This window comes from Epithele typhae (genome assembly GCF_022376455.1).
Source record: "Epithele typhae strain CBS 203.58 chromosome Unknown BXZ73scaffold_36, whole genome shotgun sequence".
NCBI classification, from domain to species: Eukaryota; Fungi; Basidiomycota; class Agaricomycetes; order Polyporales; family Epitheliaceae; genus Epithele; species Epithele typhae.
In genome coordinates this window covers 7,566-33,370 of record NW_025954227.1, presented here as the reverse complement: position 1 = coordinate 33,370, position 25,805 = coordinate 7,566, and the positions used below count along the sequence as shown (strand labels likewise).

Here is a 25,805-nt window from a genome sequence, read left to right as displayed (position 1 = left end):
GTCGCGCCACAGTGTCGCCTGTAAAATTGGCGTGGTCACCACGATTCGGTTCGTTCAAACGTTCACACCTGGGTCGCTTTGCGATGGCGCTGCGACCTGTAACACATGTACCGAGCCCGCGAGAAGTCGCACTCCCTGAACGGACAGCGTCTTTGGAGATACGATCAGTTTGCCAAGTTGTGTCATGCAAAATTTCGTCCGCGTATGTCGCACTCACCGAGACCCGCCATAGCAGAAGCTACATGACGTTCCTCACACGCGGGACTACACAAACGCGAAAGAGCTTCTTGCCAGCGTAAATCGGACCAACTCCATGTACATGAATGATGGGGGATTGAAGGCGAGCTTGATGCCGGCATTTGGACGACAAATCCGCTCCCTGGTTGTAGCTTCGGACAAAGAATCTCGTACAGGTGGAGACAAGTAATCTGTTGATATTAGGAAGACTAAAATACATGATCGGGATCTGGGTACTAATACATACATCTTACTTCTTGAGTCACTGAAATCACTGGTTTGACGATAAGTAGAGGTTGGGGCCTCCTGCTTGTGCATCTCCGCATAGTGCCGAAGAAGACAGCATAAAGGGTGGAGTCGGGGCTCGGCCACAGCCTGAGTCACGATCCGTGCATGCCCCAGAATGCTGTGACCCGCATTCAACCACCATCGGGAAGCACACGAAGAACGGCATACTCACCGCGTAGTCCATCAGCGTCGCGCCCATGTCGCCCGACAAATCGCTCAACCCTGACTTTCCATTGGTCGACCTTCCACCAGCTAATGTGCGAGTCCTGTCCGAGATCGGAAGCCTGTCGAGGCACACGACCTGAACGCAGCGACGGGTTGATGTTCCACCTCGCCTTGACGTCCGCGATGTTGTCAGAGTTTGTCGTCGTCGAGGGATGAAGAGATAATCAAGGGGAGGGGTGTGTGTGTGTGCGACAGAGGGGGTCCGTTCTTCCGACACAGCCGGAGTATTACGTAAGCCGGCCTTGCACTCCGGGCGGCGTTGTTGAATATTAATGTCGTCTCTTATCTTCTGGAACTTCTGCACGGTATCGCACAACGAGTTTCTCGCCGCCCGTGTCTTTCGGCCAAGTTAGCATTTGTCTTCTTTCGGCGTAGGTCTCTCATCCATGGAACCGCTCGTCTCTGGAGCCGGAAAGCTAAACACTGGGTCTCAACATTTCAACTTTGTCAGCGCAACATCACATAGTATGTCTCGAACGACGAACAGCATCATTCCCCACAGCACTTACGCCTCTCTACGTTCCAGAGTACCGCCAGCACAAGATGCGTTCTCCCTGGATAGTTGCCTACTGCAACGGACCGGAGACCCACTTTCACCGGTCGGTCTTACAACAAGCTGTCAGTAGCGGGTCTCGTTCAGACAGCTCGCAGTTGGTGGTGCGTGAACATCAGGCACATTGTCTTCCGCAGCACTGATTCCTCCGTTCACGTGAGGACACACGAGTCAAGTACAAATCCTGTATCCGATCACCCCACCACCACCCTCATTCTCTCTCCTCGATCTGGCTCTCGTCAATCTATCGCCAGGGCAGGTGCGTCAGCTTCGTAGCAAGCCAATCCACTTCCTGATATCGCTCATAATAGAGACAATGCCCTTCCTGTCCCTCTCTATGGAGTTGTATGAACACATCCTTGCCTTCGTATGTGACAGATCCACCTTATGCGAGTGCGCTCTCGTCTGCCGCGCGTGGCTCCCTCCAATCCGCTTCAAACTCTTCCGGTACTTCAAAGCTCGGGTGAACATACCCTCGTACGATCTACTCCGGACGCAGCTGTTACGCTGCCCCTGCGAACGCCTAGGATTTCCCACATCCTCGACCGTTCATCTCACTTTCCAACAACCACTTCCCCTCATGCCGACATCGCTCCCACTGGCTTTTCTCCACGACTTTCCGACCGCGTCCCGAACGTGCAGTGTTAACTCTGTCCCAGTTGTGTTGGGCTGCGCGTCCACCACACCCCACCACTTACACTGTACTGTCTCGGTACCCGGCCGTGCGTACACTCTCCCTCCGCCATTGCACGCTCCCGGCCTTCCGTGCCCTCTTGACGATGATCCGATCCCTCCCATGCCTATCGGAGCTAGAGCTGACGCAATGCGCTTGGCCGGGCGTTTCATCCCCTCGCCTTGAAAAAACTTCTGTCTTCGGACCAGCTCGGCCAGCATTGACGCGCGTGTCCTTGGATGGCACATACCACGAACTAATTGGATGCACAGGCAGCTCTTCCATCATCTCGCGTTTACGCCTTCTAGGAGACTCTGCAATCGCTCCGCATTACATCCTCCATAGGCTACGAGGCGCCGTGGACATGTCCGATCTGCTTCTGCCATTCAACTTCGACTCGCTCTCGGAGCTGACGCTATCGCTCCCTGTTCGGGTGAAGGGCCAAAAGGTACGCATGATGCATATGTTTGCCTCGTTCCAGGAGGTCAGTATTCGCTTCAGGAGATCTCCTCTCGCGCTGCTCGTCTCTCACACGGCTGACAATGTACGCCACCACGGCAGAACCTTTCTGGGAGAACGCTACAGAGCTCCTTAAACATGCAGCTGCCATACACACCATCGTTTTCGCACTTGAAAAAGCCCCCATGATCACGGCGAACGGGATGCCTCTGTCGGATGAAGATGCTTTATCCTTTGGTCATGGGAGACGTGTGGTTGAGCTCGACAATTTACTCGGACAAAGCCTCCTTGGACTGATTCGGTCATCTTCCGCTTCGAGTTCCCCGGTCCCAAGACTGCGCCAGAGGTAGAAGCGCTGCATGTCAAGTTGAGAGAGCGCACGGAGACATGGTTCCCCCAGACGTACAATCGCGAGGTCGCAGAAGTGCAGGTTTACGTACATGGTTCCATGCTTCGTGTATAACGTACTTGCACATAATATACAATACTTATTCAGGCGGGCTCATAACTTCAGCGACCATGGACTGGCAGCCGGGCCTCCGGACCGGATTCCGGCGCTCGTTTCTAGCACGTGATCGTCTCTGAAAATTCATGCGATGCTGCTTGCAGACATTGACAGTCCGACCTTACGCCTTCCACCTCCTCCCATTCCCTTTCTCCCTCCTCGCGCAGTCTGGACCGTTCACGCGCGACAAATCCTACCGCGACGGCTGGTCTTGTGAATTATGCCCGACCCACGCCTTGTCGACTCGAAGTCGACCTTCACCTCCTTCAGCCATATACTCGATGCACGCATCCTCCGAGCCCTCGCGGACATGGGCTTCGCGCGACCGACACTAGTGCAGACAAAAGCCATTCCTCTTGCTCTTGAGAACCGCGACATACTAGCGAGGGCAAGAACAGGCAGTGGCAAACGGCGGCCTACTGCATACCGGTCGTGCAGAAGGTGCTCAATGCGAAACATGTGAGTCTTCTATACTGTTTTCCTCCGCCCCTATGTGTGCTTCTATTTCGTTTCTACTGCGCTTCGCGACTCATGCTACTGCGTCTCAGAGCCTCGCCGACGACGACATGAAGCGTCAAGCGACTCGTGCCCTCATCCTCGTGCCGACTCGCGAGCTCTCCGAGCAAGTCTCCGCGCACTTGCGCGGTCTAATCGTGTACTGCGAAGAAGACGTGGTCGTTGCCAACGCTCTACCGGAACATCGGCCATCTCCAGAAGTGAGTAAGTCGTTTCCATCTTCTGCTCGCCGAAGCGGATCTGACCTCACCCCAGAACACAGTTGTCTGACAACCCGGACATCGTCATCGCTACTCCGTCTCGCGTGCTTGCTTTGCTGCAATCAAAGGTGAGCCTTCTTTTCTCGTGCTATGTCAAGCCCATAACGCTTCACCCCAGACATTGTCTCTAGGCTCTTTGGAATCTCTCATCATCGATGAAGCCGACCTGATTCTGTCATACGGGCATGACGAAGACGTCCGACAGATCTTTGGTGGAGGGTTCCTGCCGAAGTGTTCCAATCGTTCCTCATGAGCGCAACGATGACAGAAGATGTCGAGGCGCTGAAGGGACTGGCTTTACGGAATCCTGTGAGTTCCCTCAAATTGTGATGCGCATAAACAACTGAATCTGCGAGAAAGGCGATTCTCAAGCTGGAGGAAGAGGAAGATGAGGCCGCTAACTTGACACAGTACTCCGTCCGGTGAGTGTACTGCCGCGTTCATCCACCACCCATCCTCATCTGCGCATACAAGTTGCTCTGAGGTCGACAAGTTCCTCCTCACCTACGTCATCCTCAAGCTCAAGCTCATCAAGGGCAAATGCATATTGTTCGTCAACGATGTCGATCGGTGCTACCGTCTGAAGCTGTTCCTGGAGCAATTCTCCATCAAGAGCTGTGTCCTCAACTCGGAGCTGCCTCTGAACTCAAGGTATGCTGGTTACACTGCGTCCTAAGAGCTCTGCTGACAGTCTTCAGATACCACGTAGTACAAGAGTTCAACAAGGGCGTTTACGACTACATTATCGCGTCAGATGAGAGTGCGGGCAAAGCTGAGCAAGACTCAGAATCTGAAGAGGAACAGGAAGCGGTGGATGACGAGTCTGATGATGACGAGTGTGAGTGTATCCGTCCATTTTACCCGTCTGCAAAGTTTCACGCTAGTCATCCAGTCATGGACACGCAACGCCAGCCCGAGCCTGCAGAACCCTCTACCAACGCCCATCCACCCCTCCACCCTCAAAACCCTCAAGCGCAAGTCGCGCGATGCCTCCCCTCCCCCTCCCCCTCCACTCAAACCAACCCCAGTCCCACAAACGCAAACGGCGGCGGAACGGCGCGCCCGACGCCGAGTACGGCGTCTCGCGCGGCGTCGACTTCGTCGACGTCTCCTGCGTCATCAACTTCGACTTCCCGACCTCCGCGCGCGCGTACACGCACCGCGTCGGGCGCACCGCCCGTGCGGGCCGCACCGGCATGGCGCTCTCCTTCGTCATCCCCGCGGCCGAGGTGGGCAAGAACCGGGCCGTGGGCGGGGTGCCGAGCACGCGGCGCGACGAGCGGGTGTTCGCGCGCGTCGCGCGCGAGCAGGGCGCGCGGGGGGCGAGCTCCGGGAGTACAAGTTCGACATGCGGCAGGTCGAGGCGTTCCGGTACCGGATGGAGGACGCGCTGCGGGCGGTGACGCGGAGCGCGATCAAGGAGGCGCGGATCAAGGAGCTCAAGACGGAGATCTGAACTCGGACAGCTGAAGGTGCGTCGTGCTCGCTTGTGTGAGGCGAAGGAGCTGAGGTTTGGTTGGGATGCGCACAGGCGCACTTTGAGGACAACCCGCTCGACCTGGAGTACCTGAGGCACGACAAGCCGCTCCATCCGACGCGCGTGCAGTCGCACATGAAGCACGTACCCAAGTACCTCCTCCCACGCATCGCGCCTGTCCCAGGTGTGAGCGCTGCCCCCGAATCCGATGCTGTGCCGACGAAGGAAGGCGACGTTGGTTTGTGCCGTTCAACAAGAATGGAGGGCGCGGGCGAGGACGAGGGAGGGGACGAGGGCGTGGAGGCGGGCGCGGCGGGCGCGGCGGGCGTGGAGGGAAGAAGAAGTCGGACCCGTTGAAGAAGTTCGGCTGATGTACGTCGTGACATTGTTCCTGTTTGCATTGAGATTTGCTGCTGCTGTAAACTTCCTGCACGATAGTACTAGGCGCCATTTTCACCACGTCTGACAATGTGGATCATGGAAGAACACCCCGTCCGCTGCCAACGAGAAGAATGCAGATCCCATGTACTACTCCACCAGAGCCCACAGCACATCGCCGTCAACCTGGCGTATGCACTGCAAGTTATCTAGTGCACCCTTGCGGTGCGTTGCGTCCACGAGGCTTTCGTAGGCTTTCTGCGGAATCGGATCGTCGGATCCAACAAAATGTTTGCCGCCGTTCGAGTCCTCCGGTGATTGCAGCGCTTCCAGGTCCTCCTGTCCTCTTCTCTTGAAACTTGTCCGCCGGCGAGGCTTGCCGTTCCGCACACACCTACACTCTGTATTAGCAGCGACGGAGGGATCAGCACGCCCCTGTGAGGCAAAGCTCACACTCGGTGTAAACTGGAGACCATGGGTGGGCGGAGGTGGTTCGCGGTAAGACGGGGACGACCGGGTCGTAGCGACCACTCAATCCAATGGGGATATCAATAGGTGAATGCCCACTTGGTCTCTCTTTTCATTCTGAATCTCATCACGCTTCGTACATGGAAGTGGGCAATGTAACATTAGGGAAGATACATGGCACTGACCGAACCCATCCATATCATAAGCGCCAAATTCCAATAGATGCCTCCAGCGAATCAGGAGTTTACGGAGTCCACCGAGCAGGCCTCAGACGATACTCGGGCGAATAACTAGACCGCGCGCTGCTCTGCGAATCAGAGGACGGCGAATCACGCCCTTGGTTCATGAGGGCGTCCCTGCCTTGGTCTTCTTGTTTCGTCACACGAGGGGACCGCTCTGGCACGTACCTCGCCTCGGCCGAACGACCTCGTTGCGTTCTAGGCGGGGTGGAGACACGAGAGCCTGAAGCCACGGGTTGAGGTGTCATCCCTCTCATTGCTTCGCCATACCGCCGACCGGGGGTGTGCCCGTGCACACCTCCGAGCGGAGCGCCGTCTGGCGTGTATGAACCAGGGTAATGGCGGTGCAGATGAGAAGGAGCAGGCGGCGGTGGCTGAGCGGGGGCAGGTGGGAAAGACGGAGCTGGTGGCATGGGTGTACTACTCTGGTGACCTTGAGGCGATCCCACCGCTGATGGAGCCCGCATGAACGCTGGAGCCATCGGACGTCGTCGTCGATCGTCGAGCGGTGTTTGGAAAGGCTGGGATGGTGTATGTGCCGTGTGTGAACTTCTATTTTCACGAGTGTCCGTCTGTCGAATGCGGGGAAACTCGCGGGTTCCCCAGTGTATCAGGTTCTGGGAACTGGCCATGAGTATGAAGTATATGGGCGATGTCATGAATTTGTGCCACTCACCTCCCTCGGTACGTCGCGAAGCCTTGCCGGTATGGTTTGTTTGGGACCTGAAGGTATCTTGCTATCACGCGGAGGTCGAGACATTGACAGAAAGACACTACCAGAGGTCAAATATCAGCATGCAGTGACATCATGCGCATGGTGAATCTGAGTGCGTTAAATACCTTGACAGTATGTATCACTTGCGAGATGCAGATACGGTAAAGGGAAGTAGTAAGCACACGCCGGAAACATGACGAGGAGCCTGAGTGTATATATATCCTCCCGCCGAGGATCTTGGGCCCCTCCATCTCATATACCACAAACGCAGTCCTACCAAATCAATACGCGGTCAGTGCTCATAAAAAGCATGCGTCATGAGTCATAGTCCTTTCGATCTGTTCAGTGTGTGGTAGGCAAACAGATGAGAGGAGAGACCGGATGTGGGGAACTCGACACACCAGTGAGGGCGCGCTTCTCATCACGTACGCGCGCGTCGAGTGATGACTCTGAACAGTTTCCTGATTTGTGCAAAATCTCTGTATCATTCCAAAGATATAATATCAGATCATACTTCTCTAAATGATAACGCAGACAGCACACCTTCGAACGGAGAAGCTGTCTTCATCCTTGTTGACGAGTTCGGAAGGCTGACGAGAAATCGGGCCAAGGAGCCTCTTCAAGCACAGACGACGTCATGTTATTGTTTCTGCCTGGCAGATGGAACTCAGTCCTCGAGGTCTCCTCCTCTCCTTGGCATCATTCCAGTGGTGTATGTGGCAAGCGGCGTTGGGGGAAAAAGCAAGGGATGTCAAGCGCCGAGCTCGAGACTATACTCACGCAGCCTTGTCAGGTTAGAACACCGGGGTCCATGAGCTTGGAAGGCCGGATGTATTGGAATGCAATGCTTGGTCAAGACAGACGAAACGACAGAGGCAATTCGATATATAGCATAAGTGCATAATATGAGCATGTGAGCAACGGTATTTTAGCGCTAGACATGTCAGAGAACGCCAGGAAAGACAAGAGATTGACTGGAGATAGGGATTCGAGCAGTAGACCCCGCCCACCAATGCGAGAACTATCGGGGGAGTTGGCCAGAGCTAGTCGAAGTCCATGTCGTCCGCAAGCTCATCTACGCCTTCGCTGTCATCACTCTCAGTGTGTCCCTCATCTTCATCCAGGATCGCCCATCGCGGAACGTGTCTGCCGACGCGGTACTCCCAGATCGAGCGTCGGTTGTCCTGGGATATGCGTCGTCTGGAACATCCGAGCTAGAGGATACTGTAGTGGGCCGAGAGTGTTGTGGGACTCCGAACATATCATGACCCACAGTCTTCGCCGGCTGTCGGGAGGAGTATGCGTCAGGTTTGGACGCAAATGTTGAATAAGGATGCCAGCGACGGGCTTCGTATAGGATCGGACGAGTGTTTGGCGGAGGGACCGTCCGGTCCCATCCCCACGGTGGAGGATAAACCGGACACGAATTTGTTCGTGGATGGTGCCATGGGCGGCGCAAGGTCGGGAGGATGGTGGGAGGTGCGGGGCAAGCTGGGTCTGCCATCTCGGAAATGGGAGGGAGCGTGATTGGCGGGGAAGTCACAATCGGGGCGGAAGGCGAGGGTGTCGGGGTGGGGGGAGGACGAGGAGGTTTACAAGACAATTCGGATGAGCGACGCCTAGGACGACGTCGTGAACGAGCGTTGGCTATCGCGGCCTTTCTCAACGAAAGTGATGTTGTGTGTCCTGAATTTCCCTGCTGGGGAGTGGGAAATAGATCCGGTTTATGAAGATGATCGGAATAGGAGAAAGGATGCTCGTTGTCTTCGGGACCTGGGTCCACGTATGGGATAGAACTTCTATGCGGGGTAACAGATTGAGAACCAAGGAACTTTTGAGGTTCCCGTGGTGGTATGAACGAGTCTCCCCAGTGGACGAAATACTGCATGGAGATCAGTTATGTTATGCGGTGATACAAGGCTAAGATGCGCACCTCCTGAGGCACACAGCTCAAGCTCTTCGGAAGCGGACGCCTCTTGTTGTTCGCGACGCTGCCATCCATAGTTCGTGCGAAGCAATAAGAACAGCGTCTCGAAGACGTGAGCAACTTGAGAGAGGCAAAGGAGGGCCGAAGGTCGGGAACGTCCTAGGGGGACGAGACATTGAGCTTGTGTCCCTCGGGCTATATGTATCTCTGTGAGCAAAGGTATTGCATGCCCCTCTAGCTTTGTCGTTTCGACTGCACGGGACAATGCTCGACAAGTTCAAGTGCTGTGGTCGCGGAGCTTGGGCCACCTGTCCAGCGGCACACGCTTGGGATGCAGTTCAAGCATGAGCCACTCGGTCTTTCGAGTGGCTGTGGCCCGTGGGCGGAAAGTGGACTATTCAGACATCCGAGCACATCAGTCGGAAACTCACAACGAATAAGGAAGGAGGCCGACGCACACGATAAGCAGAGTGGCGAACCCCACCCCAAGCTGAATCTCCTCATCGGAACCACTCCGAACGGCTTTATGACGAATGGAGTATGTGAAGTGCCGACACGCGCGTTCATTTTGTGCACCTACTACCATGATATCTAACTAACTTCGTCTCAAGTCAGCTTACAACACAACACGATACAACATTCTTCACCTTAGTCTGCGCCTCACGCACTACGCCCCCTCCATCTCCACGTCTGCACCCTCGTGCTGTCCCTCGCCCTCGCCCGTCTCAGACCGTGCCTTCTTCGCCTCAGGGCCCGCCTCCTCGCTCGCTCCGCACCCCTGTTGTGCTCGTTCCTTCTCCTGAATGCGTGCCAATAATGCACGCTTCTTCTTGAGCCGCCCGAGCTCACGCAGCGTGAGCCCTTCCTCGTCCACCGCAGCCGCTTCTGCAAGCCCATCACGGATGTGCGGGTCGTGTGCCGGATCGACGTTCTTCGGCAGTGCGGTGAGTGCCCCGTATAGGTCGAGGGCCTTAAGGTCGTCGTCGGAGGCGGGTACGCGGAGGGATGGGGAGGTCGCGAGGAGGGAGAGGGCAGGCGCGGAGTCCGGGTGCGGATGCGGGATTAGCTAAAGAAGGTAGGGGAAAGTGGTGAGGATGGTGACATGGTTTGTTGAAGGTGTGGAGTGCTTACGGTGGAACCGGACCAAGAAAGCAAGCGGACGGGAGAAGATGCTTCTGGTGAGGTAGCACTTGCCGCGTCTAATGAAACCCAGACCGTGCTTTCGTCTGGATCAATAGTGAAGTCTACTACAGAGGCCCCAAGGTCAACAGCATGGACAGGATGCGAGGTCTCGCCTTCAGGGAGGATAGTGTAGAATAAAGCAGTCGCGCTGAGTGAAAGTGAGTATGCATAGGGTGATAAACGAAACTTGCGACGTACCCGACCACACTGAAAAGAATATGACATCCATCCGAACCTCGGTTCACCGACTGGATCTTGTTGACGACAAACACGAGAACCGCCTCCGGGAACCCAACAGAAACGTCGACGTCCTCACCATCGGCAACATTGTCGGCCTTCTCCGTTTCCCCCTCGGCATCCACACTCCCCTCTTTCTCAGCCGCCGAGTGTTGCGCCTTGTCCTTGCCACGCCTTCTCCGCCTACCCTTCCCCTTCTTCTGAGGCTGACCTTCCTCTGCCTCATCTCCGCCTCCGCCGCCGCCATCATCTCCATCAGACCAGTCTCTCCTCCGCTTCGGGGCCTTCACCACGACGAACGGCTCTGCGACCTCTTGAACCGGCACATCTACAAAAAGTGCACCGGTCATCCAATCCCACACCTTCAGCACTGGATCCCCGCCACCAGATACAAGCACGTTCGGTTTCGACGGTGGTATGTGGAGGGCGTTGACGAACCTGACCCCACATATCAGCGGCGCTCCTCGATCTCAAGCGTAGACACAGACGCACTTTTTGTGGCCAAGGCAGTACCGCTCGACGGCGTACCCCTGCGGAAACCAGCTCACGCGGATGTGCTCGTCGCGGTCCGCGGTGATGATGTACCGCTCGTCAGGGGTGAGGACGAAGGTGGTGACGAGCGACGCGTGCCCGAGTATGAGCGTGCCGTTCGACGGGTTTTCGTGTGATGTCAGTGAGCCACGCTTCGACGCGCCGACTAAAGGAACATCCACGGTGGCGGAAGGGGGAGTGGGGTTCAGGGGATAGCTGAGCGGGAGAGGCAAACGGTGTGAGGGAGTGAGGTAGCGGGGTGGACGGGCGATGCGCACCTGAAGACGTCCCCGAACTTGTCGCTGACGACGATCGCGCCGTCGCGCGTGAAGAGGAGCGCGGTGGGCTTCTTCGGGAGTTCGCTGCAAGAAGTGGTGCGTCAGGTTGCGAGGGGGTGGGTAATGGGCGCGAGACACGCACCGTTCGCTGAGGAGCTCGAGGCGAGGCTCAGTGGTGTTGACCTTCCACACTTTGAGCTTTTTGTCGTCGCCCGTAGTCGCAATGTGAGTGAATGCATCGTCAAACGCTACGCAGCGAATCGACCCCGACTTGATGATGTTCGCGCAGGTGGCCTCATCGAGCGTGCGGGTAGAACACAAGAGCTCGCCTTGGCTCGAAATCACTAAGTTTTCATTTCGGGGACCGAATTATCGACGCCTACTTACCGAAGATCTACCGCATGAAAGTGTGCACCAGTTGTCACTAAAATCGCGCTTGGATGTCGGGCAAGATGGACGTAAGGGTAAGTGGACATGGTCATGTAGAGGGTAACTCTCCGGCACCATTCTCTTGCCGTAGGAGTTTGCACTTGCCTAGGTATGGTAAATGTGATACCACGCACAATTAGGCCTACGTTAATCTCTGTTAGTATATCGGTTAGTACACGCGCCTGTCATGTAAAATGCCCGTCAATACGCGCGAAAGCGGGGTTCGACTCCCCGACAGAGAGCATCCAACACAACAAATGTTTTGCCCGGATGATCTGGGCCTGACTCAGCCGGCTTGATACAACGATCCTATCGGCTTGATGCATTTTTTAGTAAAAAGCGTTCGTACCCAGGCTAGCACGCCGGCGCCAATTACTTGTTCAAAGTATGTATGGCAGTCATCGCAACAACACACTAGGTTCAAGCCTTGGACCATTATGTATTCATAGGGGCTTCAATCATACATACGGGCCCCGCGGGTGCCTCATGTGAACGTTTGAACGTTTGAACGGTGTGAAGCATTGTGAAAGCCAATTGCGCCGGCGCATCCGCGAAGGGCGCTATCTTATCAGATAAACAGTCGATACATGGCGCTATAGCCGCGCCCCGGCTTCACTGACAGTCGCCACCACGACGTCGAGACCCAGGAAAAACACATGAAGTGCGCCCTCTTGCCTTAATTTTTCCTTCCTGCTTATCATGAGCGGTTCTGTTCGCGATTCTCCACTTCATTCTATGCCAAACTACCTACGAAAAGCGCACCTCGCGCGGACGTCAGTGTTTCCATGATACTTATTCCACCTCTTAAAAAGTGTTGATCTCATATAGTCCTTCTTTCTCAGGTCAAGGTACACGTATCCGCACCAGAAAATGTACATCTGCCACCTCCTGGGAGTCGCTGCTTCCTCCTCTGCATCCCGCCGATGCATGATAACGCTTCAGTTACTGACAGAGCATTCACACACGCTGGATTGCTTTCGCAGCTGCATAAACCTCTGAGTGAGCACCTATGATCATGTGGATATTGAGACTATTGACGGGGTTAGCTGTGGGATTCGGACGAGAATCTCTCGAAGACGCATACATGGTGGTTCACCGCACGTCGTGGCGTAATCAAGGCAGGTCGTTGAGAGCACGGTGCAATCATAACTCGTCTCGCCATCCCGCCGCCTCACCTGAAGCACTGCTCTCTTGAACGCACTCCGGATTTTCGAAGTCTAGTCAAGTGCAAATACTCAGCCCGGGCTGCAATGTTGCGATCTGGTCTGGTCTGATCTTAGAAGGTACCAGAGGCCCCAGTGCCTCACTCCTGAGGAAACTCGATTCTCCCACAGATCATCGGTATTCTTTCTATCCTGCTCTGCGTCCTTATGCATCTGAGGTCGCGTCTAGGGAGCTGGCTATCAGGATCCCGGCCATACCTACCCGACATGAGCTGGGACCTGCTTCCCGGCTCACCATTGCGCGGCTGGCGCGATGGCGGCTGGTGCGATGCTTCCAGTCAGCCCAAGTCTTGAGGCTGACCCAGAACCGCGGTCGTCATCCTCCTCCGCCTGGCTTAAAACCCCTGCACATTCCTTGGACCCCCGCCAGCATTCTCTCCTTCGCTCTCCTTCGCTCTCCTCTGCTCTCCTCTCCTCCTGCTATTCCCAGATCTGCTCTGCCGCCATGTTTCACACACCCCTCGCTCTCCTCGCCCTCGCCCTGGCGGCCTCCGCGTCGCCCGTCTTGCAAGTGCGCGACAACCTCGTGCGCCTCCCGATGGCGAAGCGCGTCAACCTCACCGGCTCGGGGAGCTTGCTCGACCACGACCAGTTGCGCGCACAGTACCTGCGGGATCAGGCGAACGCGCTCCTTGATGGTGTGCCGCTCTCGATCTTGAGCGATGTGGCCGCGACGAACAAGGTCGTCGACTACGTCGTCAACGTGAGTCCCTTCCACCTTGTTTGTCGTGGAGGTGCGGCCCGCGGTCGTAGGCGTCGTGGGGCACGTCGGGAGGTGGCGCGATGGAGCCCGCGTGCTCGCCTGGGGAGGACGTCATGAGAGGACTGGTCGCGAGGTGGTGCCCGTGCGGCGTGCGGCGTGTACGCGAGACTGGTCGCGATTCGGGACAAGAGATTTCTTTGTGCTCATATGACAACTTCCTTCTAGGTCCGAGTGGGCAGTCCAGCCACCACCTGTGAGTCGCTCCTGGGTGTTCTCCTGCCGAGTGCACAGTAGCTAATCCTTTGGCATTAGACTCTCTTCTCGTCGACACCGGTAGCTCGAACACCTGGGTCGGCGCCGGCAAGGCGTACGTTCCCACTTCCAGTTCAATGAAGACGGGGGACCGGGTGGTCAGTATCGATGGCACTTGATGAGTTAAGAAAGGCGTTGACGACAGCGTTTTCAGTCTGTCACGTACGGCTCCGGCTCCTTCTCCGGCTCCGAGTTCATCGACGCTGTGTCGTTCGGGATCGACCTCACTATCCCCAAGCAGTCCATCGGTGTCGCCTCGAGCTCGACTGGCTTCGGCGGTGTCGACGGCATCATTGGGTATGTCTATTTCCATCCGCGTCTCGCTTGCACAGGTTCTGTGTTCAACACCGCCCTCTCTCACAATCACTTCCAATCCCCCTTCCCTTCGCATTGTAGCATCGGGCCGGTCGACCTCACCCTCAATACGCTCTCGCCACACTCTCGTAGCACAATCCCGACCGGTGAGAATCATCCCCAGTCCGATTGGGAGCACACTCTGACGCGAGACTACAGTGACGGACAACCTGTTCGCGCAGGGCACGATCTCCCAGAACCTTGTCGCCGTCTCCTTCGAGCCCACACAGCAGAGGACCAACACCAACGGCGAGCTCACCTTCGGGGGCATTGACCAGTCCAAGTTCACCGGCTCCATCACCTACGCGTGCGTCTCTCTCTTCTTCGGCTGGGACTGGGTTGACGTGCTGGGTTGATTGGGATCTGCGCGGCTGTTTGCCACTGCACTCGCCTCCGACTATCCCACGCGTTCGTGCTGTACAGCCCGTTGACGACGGTTTCGCCCGCGTCCAAGTTCTTCGGCATCAACCAGTCGATCCGCTACGGCACCTCGACCCCGATCCTGTCCAGCACCGCCGGGATCGTCGACACCGGCACCACGCTCACGCTCATCTCCACCGGTGCGCCTCCCGTCGAGTCTCGACTTTCTGTGCACTCACACGCGCGGCCGCGACCACGCGCACAGACGCGCTCACGCGGTACATGGCCGCGACGGGCGCCGTGAGCGACGCCAGGACGGGCCTGCTTCGCCTCACCAACGCGCAGTTCGCGAACCTGCAGTCCCTCTTCTTCAACATCAACGGCGTCCGTCTCCCCTCCCTCCCTTCGTATCGCTGCCCGTGCTGATCTTTGCGTTCTCGCATCGCAGGTCAACTTCGAGCTCACGCCCAACGCGCAGATCTGGCCCGTAAGTCTCCCTTGGAGTTACCCCCTCCCGTCGCGTCCACTGACGGCCACCCCCATGTCAGCGCGCACTCAACACCGCGATCGGCGGGGACAAGAAGAGCGTGTACCTGATCGTGAACTCGATCGGGACGTCGACGGGCAAGGGCCTCGACTTCATCAACGGGATGACGTTCCTCGAGCGCTTCTACTCTGTGTACGACACCACGAACAAGCGCGTCGGGTTCGCGACCACGCTGTTCACGAACTCGAACTCGAACTGAGGGTGCGACGAAGAAGGCCGGAGTGCCAGAACAGGGGATCAGGAGATGTGTATTTATTTCGAACCGTACTCTATTATAATTTCGGCGCTGGCGCCATAATGCTCCCCGTTGTTCGTCTCTACCGGCTACAGGTCGTCTCGTCCTTCGGGGACTGCGATCGCAGACATGCGTCCTGCAGCCGCGTCGTGCGCTTGAATGGGGGGACCTTCCGGTCGTCCGAGCCGCCGCAGCCGGAAGCCACGCGAGTTGGAGTAGGCGCCATCTTATCAGATAAGTCAGCAGCCAAGCTTCCCGCCTCGCCTCTTCGCCTCAGATTCGGGACTCACACTCTTCTTCCCAACTCCCACCGCCCACACGCACACGTTCTATACCCTCCCTCTCTCCCGTTTTCTCCTAGCCTTTTCGGATAACGATGTCTAACGACGCTGCCCCCACCGAAGCGGCCATGGCGCACATTGATGAGACCCCCTCGGCCGCGCCTGCTGAGGCTGCCGCTCCGGCTGCGTCAGAGACAAACGCTGCAGGTGCGTGGCGAACGTCTACGACGCGGTATCTTGCGATTCAACCCCACCCGTCTCTACGCGTATTGCTTCGACCCGAACCCTTCTCGCACTGCGGCCTCTGCTTCGTACTATAATGCACCCCCACCACAGACGCGAAGGAGAAGACGGACGCCGAGGAGCCCCAGAACTGGCTGACGCAGCAGTTCACCGACGCCGAGTGGGCCGCCGTCAAAGCCCTGCGCGTACGTCCCTTTCTTCCCCCTCTCTCCCTCGTCGCACCCAACCAACCTCACCCGCACGCCGCTCCCAGGCCGAGCTCCCCGCCATCCTCGCGCAGGCCTACCCCTCCGCCTCGCCCGCCCCCACCTCCATCACGCTCTGGGGCGTCACGCTCTCCTGCACGGCGCCCTCGGCCAAAGCCTCGGTCGTGCTCGCCAAGTTCGCGCGCGCGCGCGGCCTCGTCGTCGCCGACGCCGCCGCGATGCTCCTCGCGACGCTCAAGTGGCGCGCGGAGTTCGGGGTCGACGCGGTCGTGGGGGAGACGTTCGACGCGGACACGTTCGGGCGGCTCGGGCGCGTGTACGGGAAGGACAAGGAGGGCCGGCCGGTGACGTACAACCTGTACGGCGCGGTGCGGGACATGAAGGCCGTCTTCGGGGACGTGCAGAAGTTCATCAGGTGCGCGTCCGCCGCGGCGAGGGAGGCCAGGGGTGCCGAACGCTGACGGGGGGGATCGGCAGGTGGCGCGTGCAGTTCATGGAGGAGAGCATCAAGCTGCTCGACTTCGAGACCGTCGACCAGATGGTGCAGATCCACGGTGCGTCCCCTCCCCGCGTTTCGCTCGCCGCGCGCCGTTCTCCGCGCGCGTACTGACGCGCGAGACGGGACAGACTACAACGGGGTGAGCATCACGTCGCGCGACGCGTCGCAGAAGGCGGCCGCGAAGGAGGCCACCGCCGTCTTCCAGAACTACTACCCCGAGTTCCTCGTGCGTCCCTCCCTCCCTCTCGGACCCCTGTGGTCCTGCGCACGCACACACGCTGACTTGGGTGTACATACAGTCGCGCAAGTTCTTCGTCAGCGTGCCCGCGGTGCTCACTTGGATCTTCTGGCTCTTCAAGCCGCTCATCTCCGCGAACACGCTCGCGAAGATGACCGTCGTGGGGTCTGGGGCGAAGACGATTGGCGCGGAGCTCTCGCAGGTGATCGCCCTAGAGGAGCTCCCGAAGGAGTACGGTGGTACGGCGGCGGGCTGGGCGGAGACCGAGAAGGCGTGATAGCCCTCGCCACTCAGCTCTTTACATTGCTAGGACTTGCATCCACTGAGCACTTGCTATACCCACACCACTTATTCCGCAATAGCACACCATGGTTGCTTGCTTTCAGCCACGCTCACATTCACACCGGAGAAGTTTCAGGATGAGGGTAAGAAACAATTACTAATGAACAATATAAATACAACCCAACAGAGCTACAACGCGGCAGAGGTATCGCATGGAGAAGGGAACGAGAGCACGTTACGTGCGCTCGCCACGGAGTCGGCGGGCGAGTGAGAGGTCCTTGGGCTGGATCGTGACACGCTTTGCGTGGATGGCGGCGAGGTTGGTGTCCTCGAAGAGGGAGACGAGGTACGCCTCCGACGCCTCCTGGAGGGCCATGACGGCGGACGACTGGAAGCGGAGGTCGGTCTGTGCGCGGGCCGTCAGTAAGCGTGAAGCACAAAAGGAGATGAGTCGGCGAAGACGGCGCACCTTGAAGTCTTGCGCGATTTCGCGGACGAGACGTTGGAAGGGGAGCTTGCGGATGAGCAGCTCCGTCGACTTCTGGTACCGACGGATCTCACGGAGCGCGACGGTACCAGGCCGGAAGCGATGAGGCTTCTTCACGCCACCGGTCGCCGCCTATGAGAGTACTTTGTTGAGAACAAGGCGGTGTGAGCGATGAGCAGAAGACTTACAGCGGCGGTCTTGCGAGCCTGCGACTTTGCGGCGAGCTGCTTGCGGGGCGCCTTGCCACCGGTGGACTTGCGGGCGGTCTGCTTGGTGCGGGCCATTGATGATGTAGGTGGTAGTGGGTGGTGGCGGTGGGAGCACAAAGGCAAGAGGGCGGGATACAGATGGGTCCCAGAGCGCCCACCTGCGGTACTTATACCCAAGCACGTCCAGCGACACGCGCGGCATCACGTGGGCGCGCGACGCGTTGAACGCCGGTCAACAAAATAAGGTTCAGCACGTGCGCGCGTCGTGCCACACACGCGACGGGCGCGGGGATATATACCCCCGCCTTCTCTCCACCAAGGCCCCACTTCCTACCCCCCATCTCTCCTCCACACTTCTTACATTCCGTCGTTCGCCGACCAGTATCTCGACTTTACTTGTCTTTTACTCCCAACAACAACTCTCAACAACATGTCTGGCCGTGGAAAGGGTGGAAAGGGTCTCGGAAAGGGCGGTGCCAAGCGTCACCGCAAGATTCTTCGCGACAACATTCAGGGTAAGTCTCTTCTCACTTCCTCTCCAGCGTGGGCGGACGTGGGAGGGCCTCGCGCTCGGGAGATGTCGTAACCTGACAGCGGCGGCACCGGTGGATTGCCGGCGGCCGCGTTTGCTGCGCAGCGAAGGCGGGGAGTCGGGCATTGCGCTGACAAGTTCTCTGCTTTAGGTATCACGAAGCCCGCCATCCGCCGTCTTGCTCGCCGTGGTGGCGTGAAGCGTATCTCCGGTCTTATCTATGAGGAGACCCGTGGCGTGCTCAAGATCTTTCTTGAAAACGTGAGTCGTCTGGCCTGCTCGTCTTGGGGCGCTCTCTGACTGCGTTGCGCAGGTCATCCGCGACAGTGTCACGTACACTGAGCACGCGAAGCGGAAAACTGTGACGGCGCTGGACGTGGTATATGCGCTGAAGCGCTCCGGGCGCACGCTCTATGGGTTCGGCGCATAGGTGGTTCGGACTGTATGCGTCGGACGATTCTCGGTGTATGATTATGAGTAGTGTACAACAGAGCGCTGGATTCGGTCCACGACCGTGGTTGTCTGCCGTGAGCTGCTTGTCTCTTGCCCATCTCTTCAGTCACGTTCGCCGCCTTGAGGCCTGTGGGGACGTCGTGCGTATGTAAGTCGACGGTGATTCGTCTGGGATTCCCTCGTCGGGGCCGTGGCTTGCCCCAGTCGTCAAAGGCGTGCCTCCCGCCGGGAATACTCCGTCGAGGGCGCGGTCGTGCTCGCGGTTCGGATCCCCGCACCCCGTCCTCCCACTGCGCGCCCGCCGGCTGCCGTCGACCCAGACGGTGGAGGCGCGTTCGCAGCTGAGCGGACTGACTGCCGTATTAGACTCGTCTTCCTCGTCCCTGCCACCGCCTCCGCTCGGCCCTTTTCCTCCCCCTCCCCCTCCTCTGTCCCCACCAGTCCCCCTCCCCCACCGCGATGCCCATCCCAGACCTCCCAAACGAGACCCTCTGCGCCATCTTCGACCTCCTCCCGCCCCCCGCCCTCGCCTCCGTCGTCCGCGCCTCCCACCGCTTCCACCTCGTCGCAGAGCGCGTCCTCTACACATCGATCGCCATCGCCGACGCCCTCCCTCCACCCCCCGCGGTCCCCGTCCCATACAGGACCGCCATCTGCGCCGCGACCATCCTCGCCCGCCCCCACCTCGGCCCCGTCGTCCGCCGCCTCGCCGTCCGCTGGCTGCCCGACCCCGCCCTCCGCGACCGCGACGACGCCCTCGACGCCCTCCGCACCGCCGTCGCCCCCGCCCTCGTTGCCCTCAACCACGCCCTCCGCACCCTCCTCGCCCTCGAGCACCTCGACCTCGCCTTCGGCCTCGCAGGCGCGCTCTCCCTCGCCGCCGCCGCCCGCGCCCCGCTCGACGCCCGCGCGGTCCTCGACGGCTGCGCCTTCCCCGCCCTCCGCGCCTTCGCCCTCTCCGGCGTCGGCCGCGGCTCCCTCTCGCACAAGCTCTACGCCCCCGACCCGGACGACGCCGCGGCGGGCGCGGCGAGCATCGCCGCCTTCCTCGCGCGCGCCCCCGCGCTCGAAGAGCTGCACCTGCACGACTGCTACGAGGCCCTCGCGCTCCCGCCCGCCGCCGCGCCGCGCCTGCAGGCCTTCCGCGGGCCCGCGCTCGCCGCCGCGGGCGTGCTCCCCGGGCGGCCCGTGCGCGTGCTCGCGCTCGTCGGGCACGAGTTCGTCACCGCGCGCGACCTCGCCGGGCTCGCGCGCGCGAGCGTGCCCGTCCGCTGGCTCGACCTCGGCGCGATGGGCGTCACCCCGCTCCTCCTCCGCGACGTCTCCCGGCACCTGTCCGCCGTCGAGGTCCTCAAGGTCCGCCTCGCCCTCCGCCACACGCTCCACCACGCGCTCTCGGGCATCGTGAGTCCCTCCGCTCGCGCTCGCTCGCACGCGCCGGCTCACGTCCTCCTTTTTTTTTTCCCCTTCCCCTCCTCGCACGCACCGACGCGACGCAGAGCCTCCTCGCGGGCCTGACGCACGTCCTCGGCGCGTTCCCCGCGCTCGCGCAGCTCGACCTCTCCCCGACGGCCGTCGACGGCGTCGGGCGCGGGAACGCGCTCGAGGAGTCCGCGCTCTGCACGACCTGGGCGCGCGCGTGCCCCGCGCTCCGCGCCGTCGTCTTCCCGAGCCGCACCGAGTGGCGGCGGGCGGCGCCGGACGACGTCTGGGTCGCCGCCGCCGGGGGCGCGCCCGCGGTGTGGACGAGGTACTGAGCCCGTCTCGTCTCGTCTCGTCCCCCTGCGCTCCTCTATGCTGCGTGGATGTGTGCACGAGCCGCTCCGCTGTCGAGTCACCCCTCCCCCCGTCCCCCTCCCGTCTGCGCGCGGGGTGTGCGCTCGCTGACGCGCTATTTTTTTCCGCTTGCGCCCCCCGCGCTTTCCGCCACCGTCTCGCCCAGGAGCACGTCCCCGGCGGCTCGTGCCCGCGCCCGTCTGCTCGGTGAACCCCGCGCGACGAACGAACGCATGACCACCCAATGCGGCGCACGACCGCACACCGCTCCATGAGAAGACGGAGCCGGGAGCACGTACGGGTTCGGTTCGAGTGCGTCCGTCATCCCTCCTCCCCACGTCTCCGCGCCCCGCTCCGTGCGCGGTCTCAGTACTCAGTACTCAGTGCTCTCCAGTGCTCCCGCGGCCGTCCCCGTACGCACCTTCCCGGCCTCCGGCGGACCCCACGACGCGCACCCCGCACAGAGCTCGATATACATTCATGCATACATACAGTACATACGTGGGCCCACGCCCCACCGCCGTCCTCCCCACGCACCCCGCGCACCCGGATCCCGCACACAGTAATACATCCGCCGCACGAAAGCCCCACGCACATGTACATGGCACGCCACCCCTCCATCTGTACCATAACGCACCCGCTACGCTACCGCCATACAGTCAACGCACCGCGCTCTCACACGCCCCTCGCCCTCGCTCGCCCGTCCTGTTCAGCGCCGCGGACCGAGGACCCATGACGCACGATGCGCGACGTACATACAGTACTCAGAGTGCGCGGCTGCCGCCGTTCTCCCGCCCAAGCAGGTTGCTCCCACGCGCGCACACGGATCCCGCCGCGCCTCCCACCGTCGTCCTTCCTCCCACGGCGCGGGTCGGCTCTCCCCCCTGCGCTCGAGCCTCGTCGCGCACGCAGAACCGCTCGAGCTCAGGCTCAAGGTGCAGGCACAGGCACCTGCGTTTACGTGCCGTGCGCCCGGTTGCACAGTGCTTCGATCGCGCTCAGAAGCCGCAGCCGGGCGCAACGGCACCGAGCGCGGGGACTCGAGGTCCTGCTTCCCGTAGCGTTAATGCGATTGACGACACTTGAATCCCTGATGAATGCGCGGGACGCTCGCGAGCAAGATGAGTACTTGAGTCCGTACACGTGCCGCCGGAGCTCGTACCGACGCGCAGCGCGAGCGGGGCTCGGACCGGTGATGACGACGCGGACCATTCATTGCGCATGCGTTCCATCATGGGGGGTGAGTTGGAGACGGTTGCACATATGCATATGTAGCTAGACGGGGGTCGTGGTGCCGCGGGTGACGGCAGGCGGGGAAGCGCACGCATGTGAGGCAAATAAGTGAAGAAGGGGCCCGCTTGGGGTGCGGACGGGAGGGACGGGACGTAGAAAGACATGGGGGAGGGAGACAAGTGACAGGAGGGGGAGCGCAGAGGTGGGACAGACAGAACAGGCGGGCGAGCGACGTAGGCTGTTGCATGAGCGATACATTGGTGCACATATGCGGGTATCATCTTTCCTTGGGCGCGGTTCTCGTGCGTACATACAGCCGATGCATAAAAAGCGAGCCAGCGTCGGGCGAGGGATGGCGAGGGGCGAAAGGCGAAGGGCGAAAGGCGAAGGCGAAAGGCATAGAGGGAGAGCAGAGAAGACGAAGGCGATCCGCAGCGACGAGGCCTACTACTCCTCGGCCTCGTCGACGAAGATGTCGGTGTAGTGCTCCAGGATCGTCTCCACCGCCTGCGCCGCCCCGCCGCCCGTCAGCGGCGCGCGCGTGCATTCGGCACTGGACCGTAGACGCACCTTGTTCTGCAGCGACGTGTCCTGCAGGTTCAGCGAGTTGAACAGCGACGGGCCGATGACGATCGCGACGTTCTGCACCGTCATCGAGTTCAGCTCCGAGTGCTGCACCACTCTGTCGTCCGGAGGGGCCGCGCGCGTCGAGCCGAGGCGATCCAGGGGCGCACGGTGCGTGGGCGCGGACGGCCGGAAGATTGGCATCAGCGCGGGGGCGCGCGCGTGCGAGGAGAGAGCGGGCAAGTGCGTCAGCAGGGCAGGAGCACGATCGGGGCTGACGGGTCGCGGGAAGGCGCGGGGTGCGGGGCTGAATGGGGCGGGGACGGAGCGGGGGTGACGTACTTGTGCAGGTGGCCCATGAGGTACCGGAGCGTTGAATAGTTGGGATCCGGGAGCGCGTTGACGCGCTCGTGCAGGCGGATGTGCCGTGCTCGCTCGTTCTCGTTCCCTGGGGCGACACGAAAGCCTGAGCTCGAACCGGTCGGGGCACCGTGCGTGGGTCGGGTACTTACGTGCGGCGTCGATGAAGTCTTGGTACAGGGCCTGCGTGATCACCGGGTCCGGCAGTTCACGGAGCCAAGCCTTGAGTGCGCTCGTGACGTTGCTGATCTCCGACCGCCACTCGTCCGCGTCGAGATTGACCGCGTCGAGATCTACGCCGAGGCAGTGAGCGACACGACGGGCACCAGACGGGCGCGCGAGGACGCACCGCGGTCGAGGAGGTCCTTCAGCTTGTTGACCTTGAGGTGCGTGCCGGCGATCCGGTACAGGCCCTGCTGGTCGAGCCCGTACTTCTCGATCGCCTCGCACATCTTCTCCAGGATCGGCGGCACGTCGACGTCATCCCGCGCCATCTGCTCCGTGAGGTCGATCCCGAACGTCGGGCGCGCTTTCGGGAGGTGCGCCAGCGCCGGTCCCGGTGAGCTCGCCGCGACGTGCTGCTGGTGCTGCAGCGCGGCGATCGGGGGCAGCTGTCCGAGCCGCGGTATATGTCAGCGGTCGTCGCGAATCAGAGCAAGACGGCTCACGAAACCGTCCTCCTCGGGCCCGTTTCTGCGAGGCGCGCGCGAGTTCTGCCCGGCGTGCGCGTACACGTAGAGGTCCATCCACGTCCTGAAGTCGGCGCGGTTGTCGATCGACTCCATCGTCGCCTTCAGGCCGAGGCTGCGAGGGCCTCAATACGCGAGTTCGGGACACCGCGGAGCGGAGCACCTCGGTCTTCTGGTGGCTGGAGCGTGGTCGCTTCGTCGTGCACAATGCTCTCGGTGAGGAACGCGTATCGGGAGAGGTGGTACTGCGTGCCCAGGTCGATCTCGTCCACGCACTCCTTCAGAGACTGCGGCACCAGTCAGCACTCGTTCTCAAGCGAGGAACACACCACGCACTCGGAGGATCCGGGGCAGCTGGAAGTTGAAGTACTCCTGTCGGATCGCCTGGGTCTCAATCATCACCTTCCGGTACGTGTCCGACGCGGCAGACATCCGTGCCCGGACATCGTCCTCTTGGCGCTGCAGCTGGGTGCAACATCGACGTTAGGCTCGCTATACCCGCGCAGAGCACCATGCGCTCACATTCTGTGGGTTCTTGCCCTTCAACAGGAGACCGCCCTTCGCGACCGCTTTCCCGATCACACGCTTGCCGTTCACGGGCGACCGTGTTTGCATCGCGTTGTCCTTCAGCGACTCGCCCTCCTTCTGCAGGAGCAGACGCTCGAGCTCTTCCGCCGTCATCTCGACGCGCGCCTTGGCCTTCTCCGTCATGGTCTCCGACTCCTGCAGCGAACGCTCGTATCGCGTCGAGAGGTCCTTCGTCTGACCGTCGCGAACGCAGCCGGCGAGGCCGTGGGCGCGATGAGCTCCCGGACGCGCAAGAGAAGGCCGACAGACGCACCGCTTTCCGGTTCTTTTCCACCTCCTTCACGAGGTTCTGTAGCTCCTCGCTCATCTCGTTCAACCGTATCGCGAAGCTGCTCCGCTTTTCCGCCATGGTGTCGTGTATGCGCATCGACGCCTGCCAGGCCTCGACGAACGACCTGGGCCGACACAATCCGCGCCGTTGAGCTTCCCGCTCCCTGCTCCGGCAGAGCACGCACGACTCACCCGCCCTTGGCCTCTGAGGCGGCAGAGTAGTCTGCCGACGACGTGCGCGCGAGCTTTTGGAGCTGCTTGCTGTACTCGTCTTCCAGCGCCGCGCGTTTCTTGAGGAACACCGCCACCTCCTGCACGCCGAGTTGTCGTTTGGTCAGAACACCGTTTGAGAGCGGGGGTGAAACCACGACGGGAGAGCGCGGGGGTTTTGCCAGGACGACAATGAGCAACAGAAGTCTGCTCGGGCTGAAGGGATGTATGCCCAGGTGCATACAGCCCAATCAGGCCGGCCCCAACCGTTCGCTCTCTGTGAGGAGACCCGTTTCTCGACTGTTGTCCAGGCGACTCCCCTCTCCGCCCGTCGCGGATGTGGACGCGGACGCACCTTACACGATATCGTGCTCTGCTTGATCCGGTCCAGCAACAGCTGCACTCCACACTGCGCGCGTGGCAAGTTGCGTCCGGCATGTTCAGCGGGAGCGGGCCAGGCGTGTCGAGCGGGGTCGCACGGGCGAGGGGCGAGGGGGCGTCCGGTACGTGCGCAGCGTCGTCGAGGGGGGAGAGGCAGTCAGCGGTCGAGAGGCAGTCAGCGTCGGTCCTCGCGCGCGCTCTCGTGGCGCAAGAGAGACGGGGAAGACGGGGGAAGGGGGAAAGGAAACAAAGGAAGGGCCACTCACGTCCGTCTCGCACAGCGCCCGGAGCACATTCTCGTCGAAGCTCGGCTCGACGAGCGTCGCGACCTCCGCCGCGCTCGCCGTCTCCGCCTCCCGCAGGTCCCCCACGCTCCCGTGCCCGTGCCCGCTCGCGCTCGCGCCCTCGCTCTCCATGCTCGCCCGCGGCCGCCCCGCGCCCACGCCCGGGTAGCCGTGCCCGAGGTCGCTGTGCGCCCCGCTGCCGCCGCCGCCGCTCCCCGTCCGCGGCAGGTCCCCGCTCTCGCGCCGCGGCGACGGCGGCTTGGCCTTCGTCGGCGTCGGCGGCGCCGCGCCGTTCGCGTGCTGGTTGTGGTGCCCGTTGTGGTGCCGCGGCGTCGCGGTCGTCGGCGTCGGCGTCGCCAGCGTGGCCTCGAGCGACTCCGTCGAGGGCAGGTAGTGCTGCACGGTCGGCGGGACCCGCGCACGCGGGCCCGCGGAGCTGGGTGTGGGGGTGGGGGTGGTTCGCGCCGTCGCGGTGGCCGGCGTCGGAGCCGTTCTGGTCGCCGGGGTGGTCCGCCGGGGGCGGGGCGCGGGTAGCCGTCGTCGCTCATCGACATCGTCGGGCGGGTCGTCGGCCGTGCGTGGGTCGTGAAAGGGGGTCTGGAGGGGTAGTGGGAAGGCCGCCTAAGCGGGGCAGCCGAGAGGCGAGGGGGAGAGAGGACGTACCAGTGCGCGGCGCGCTCCCAAGGCGTTCCCAACAATGAGGTCGTCT

The 25,805-nt window shown here is 60.8% G+C and overlaps 7 protein-coding genes and 1 non-coding gene across 8 annotated transcripts; 6 read left to right on the top strand and 2 right to left on the bottom strand.

Moving 5' to 3' along the window:
- Positions 1-3,160: 3,160 nt before the first annotated feature.
- On the top strand, positions 3,161-5,564 carry BXZ73DRAFT_90935 (DEAD-domain-containing protein; the record flags this gene model as incomplete). The annotated part of the gene is made up of 13 exons (XM_048025807.1): positions 3,161-3,274; positions 3,343-3,399; positions 3,489-3,656; positions 3,719-3,784; positions 3,835-3,928; positions 3,949-4,025; positions 4,077-4,138; positions 4,191-4,367; positions 4,415-4,554; positions 4,629-5,011; positions 5,044-5,115; positions 5,248-5,427; positions 5,451-5,564. 13 exons carry the CDS (start codon positions 3,161-3,163, stop codon positions 5,562-5,564), a joined length of 1,704 nt encoding a protein of 567 aa, XP_047876210.1.
- A 4,023-nt stretch (positions 5,565-9,587) lies between these two features.
- On the bottom strand, positions 9,588-11,624 carry BXZ73DRAFT_102930 (WD40-repeat-containing domain protein; the record flags this gene model as incomplete). The annotated part of the gene is made up of 7 exons (XM_048015413.1): positions 9,588-9,986; positions 10,052-10,250; positions 10,301-10,777; positions 10,832-11,086; positions 11,149-11,232; positions 11,291-11,482; positions 11,536-11,624. 7 exons carry the CDS (start codon positions 11,622-11,624, stop codon positions 9,588-9,590), a joined length of 1,695 nt encoding a protein of 564 aa, XP_047876209.1.
- Positions 11,625-11,728: 104 nt separating this feature from the next.
- BXZ73DRAFT_t142 lies at positions 11,729-11,819 on the top strand. Its single transcript has one exon. It is a non-coding gene; the product is annotated as a tRNA-Asp (tRNA).
- A 1,426-nt stretch (positions 11,820-13,245) lies between these two features.
- Positions 13,246-15,275, top strand: BXZ73DRAFT_102929 (acid protease; the record flags this gene model as incomplete). Its single annotated transcript, XM_048015412.1, has 10 exons — positions 13,246-13,503; positions 13,729-13,756; positions 13,816-13,913; positions 13,970-14,112; positions 14,212-14,276; positions 14,329-14,476; positions 14,593-14,729; positions 14,795-14,913; positions 14,978-15,016; positions 15,078-15,275. 10 exons carry the CDS (start codon positions 13,246-13,248, stop codon positions 15,273-15,275), a joined length of 1,233 nt encoding a protein of 410 aa, XP_047876208.1.
- Positions 15,276-15,687: 412 nt separating this feature from the next.
- Positions 15,688-17,055, top strand: BXZ73DRAFT_78751 (CRAL/TRIO domain-containing protein; the record flags this gene model as incomplete). The annotated part of the gene is made up of 6 exons (XM_048022928.1): positions 15,688-15,799; positions 15,929-16,020; positions 16,089-16,456; positions 16,519-16,595; positions 16,669-16,766; positions 16,840-17,055. 6 exons carry the CDS (start codon positions 15,688-15,690, stop codon positions 17,053-17,055), a joined length of 963 nt encoding a protein of 320 aa, XP_047876207.1.
- Positions 17,056-18,186: 1,131 nt separating this feature from the next.
- On the top strand, positions 18,187-18,718 carry BXZ73DRAFT_49510 (histone-fold-containing protein; the record flags this gene model as incomplete). Its single annotated transcript, XM_048020261.1, has 3 exons — positions 18,187-18,271; positions 18,440-18,549; positions 18,602-18,718. The coding sequence occupies 3 exons, from the start codon at positions 18,187-18,189 to the stop codon at positions 18,716-18,718; spliced, it is 312 nt and encodes a 103-aa protein (XP_047876206.1).
- Positions 18,719-19,200: 482 nt separating this feature from the next.
- On the top strand, positions 19,201-20,498 carry BXZ73DRAFT_49470 (uncharacterized protein; the record flags this gene model as incomplete). The annotated part of the gene is made up of 2 exons (XM_048020255.1): positions 19,201-20,145; positions 20,241-20,498. 2 exons carry the CDS (start codon positions 19,201-19,203, stop codon positions 20,496-20,498), a joined length of 1,203 nt encoding a protein of 400 aa, XP_047876205.1.
- A 1,699-nt stretch (positions 20,499-22,197) lies between these two features.
- BXZ73DRAFT_49522 (GTPase activating protein) lies at positions 22,198-25,228 on the bottom strand (the record flags this gene model as incomplete). The annotated part of the gene is made up of 13 exons (XM_048020262.1): positions 22,198-22,257; positions 22,321-22,432; positions 22,657-22,762; positions 22,827-22,967; positions 23,024-23,285; positions 23,343-23,488; positions 23,527-23,650; positions 23,700-23,828; positions 23,886-24,125; positions 24,205-24,346; positions 24,414-24,532; positions 24,787-24,840; positions 25,079-25,228. 13 exons carry the CDS (start codon positions 25,226-25,228, stop codon positions 22,198-22,200), a joined length of 1,785 nt encoding a protein of 594 aa, XP_047876204.1.
- Between the last annotated feature and the right edge of the window lie 577 nt (positions 25,229-25,805).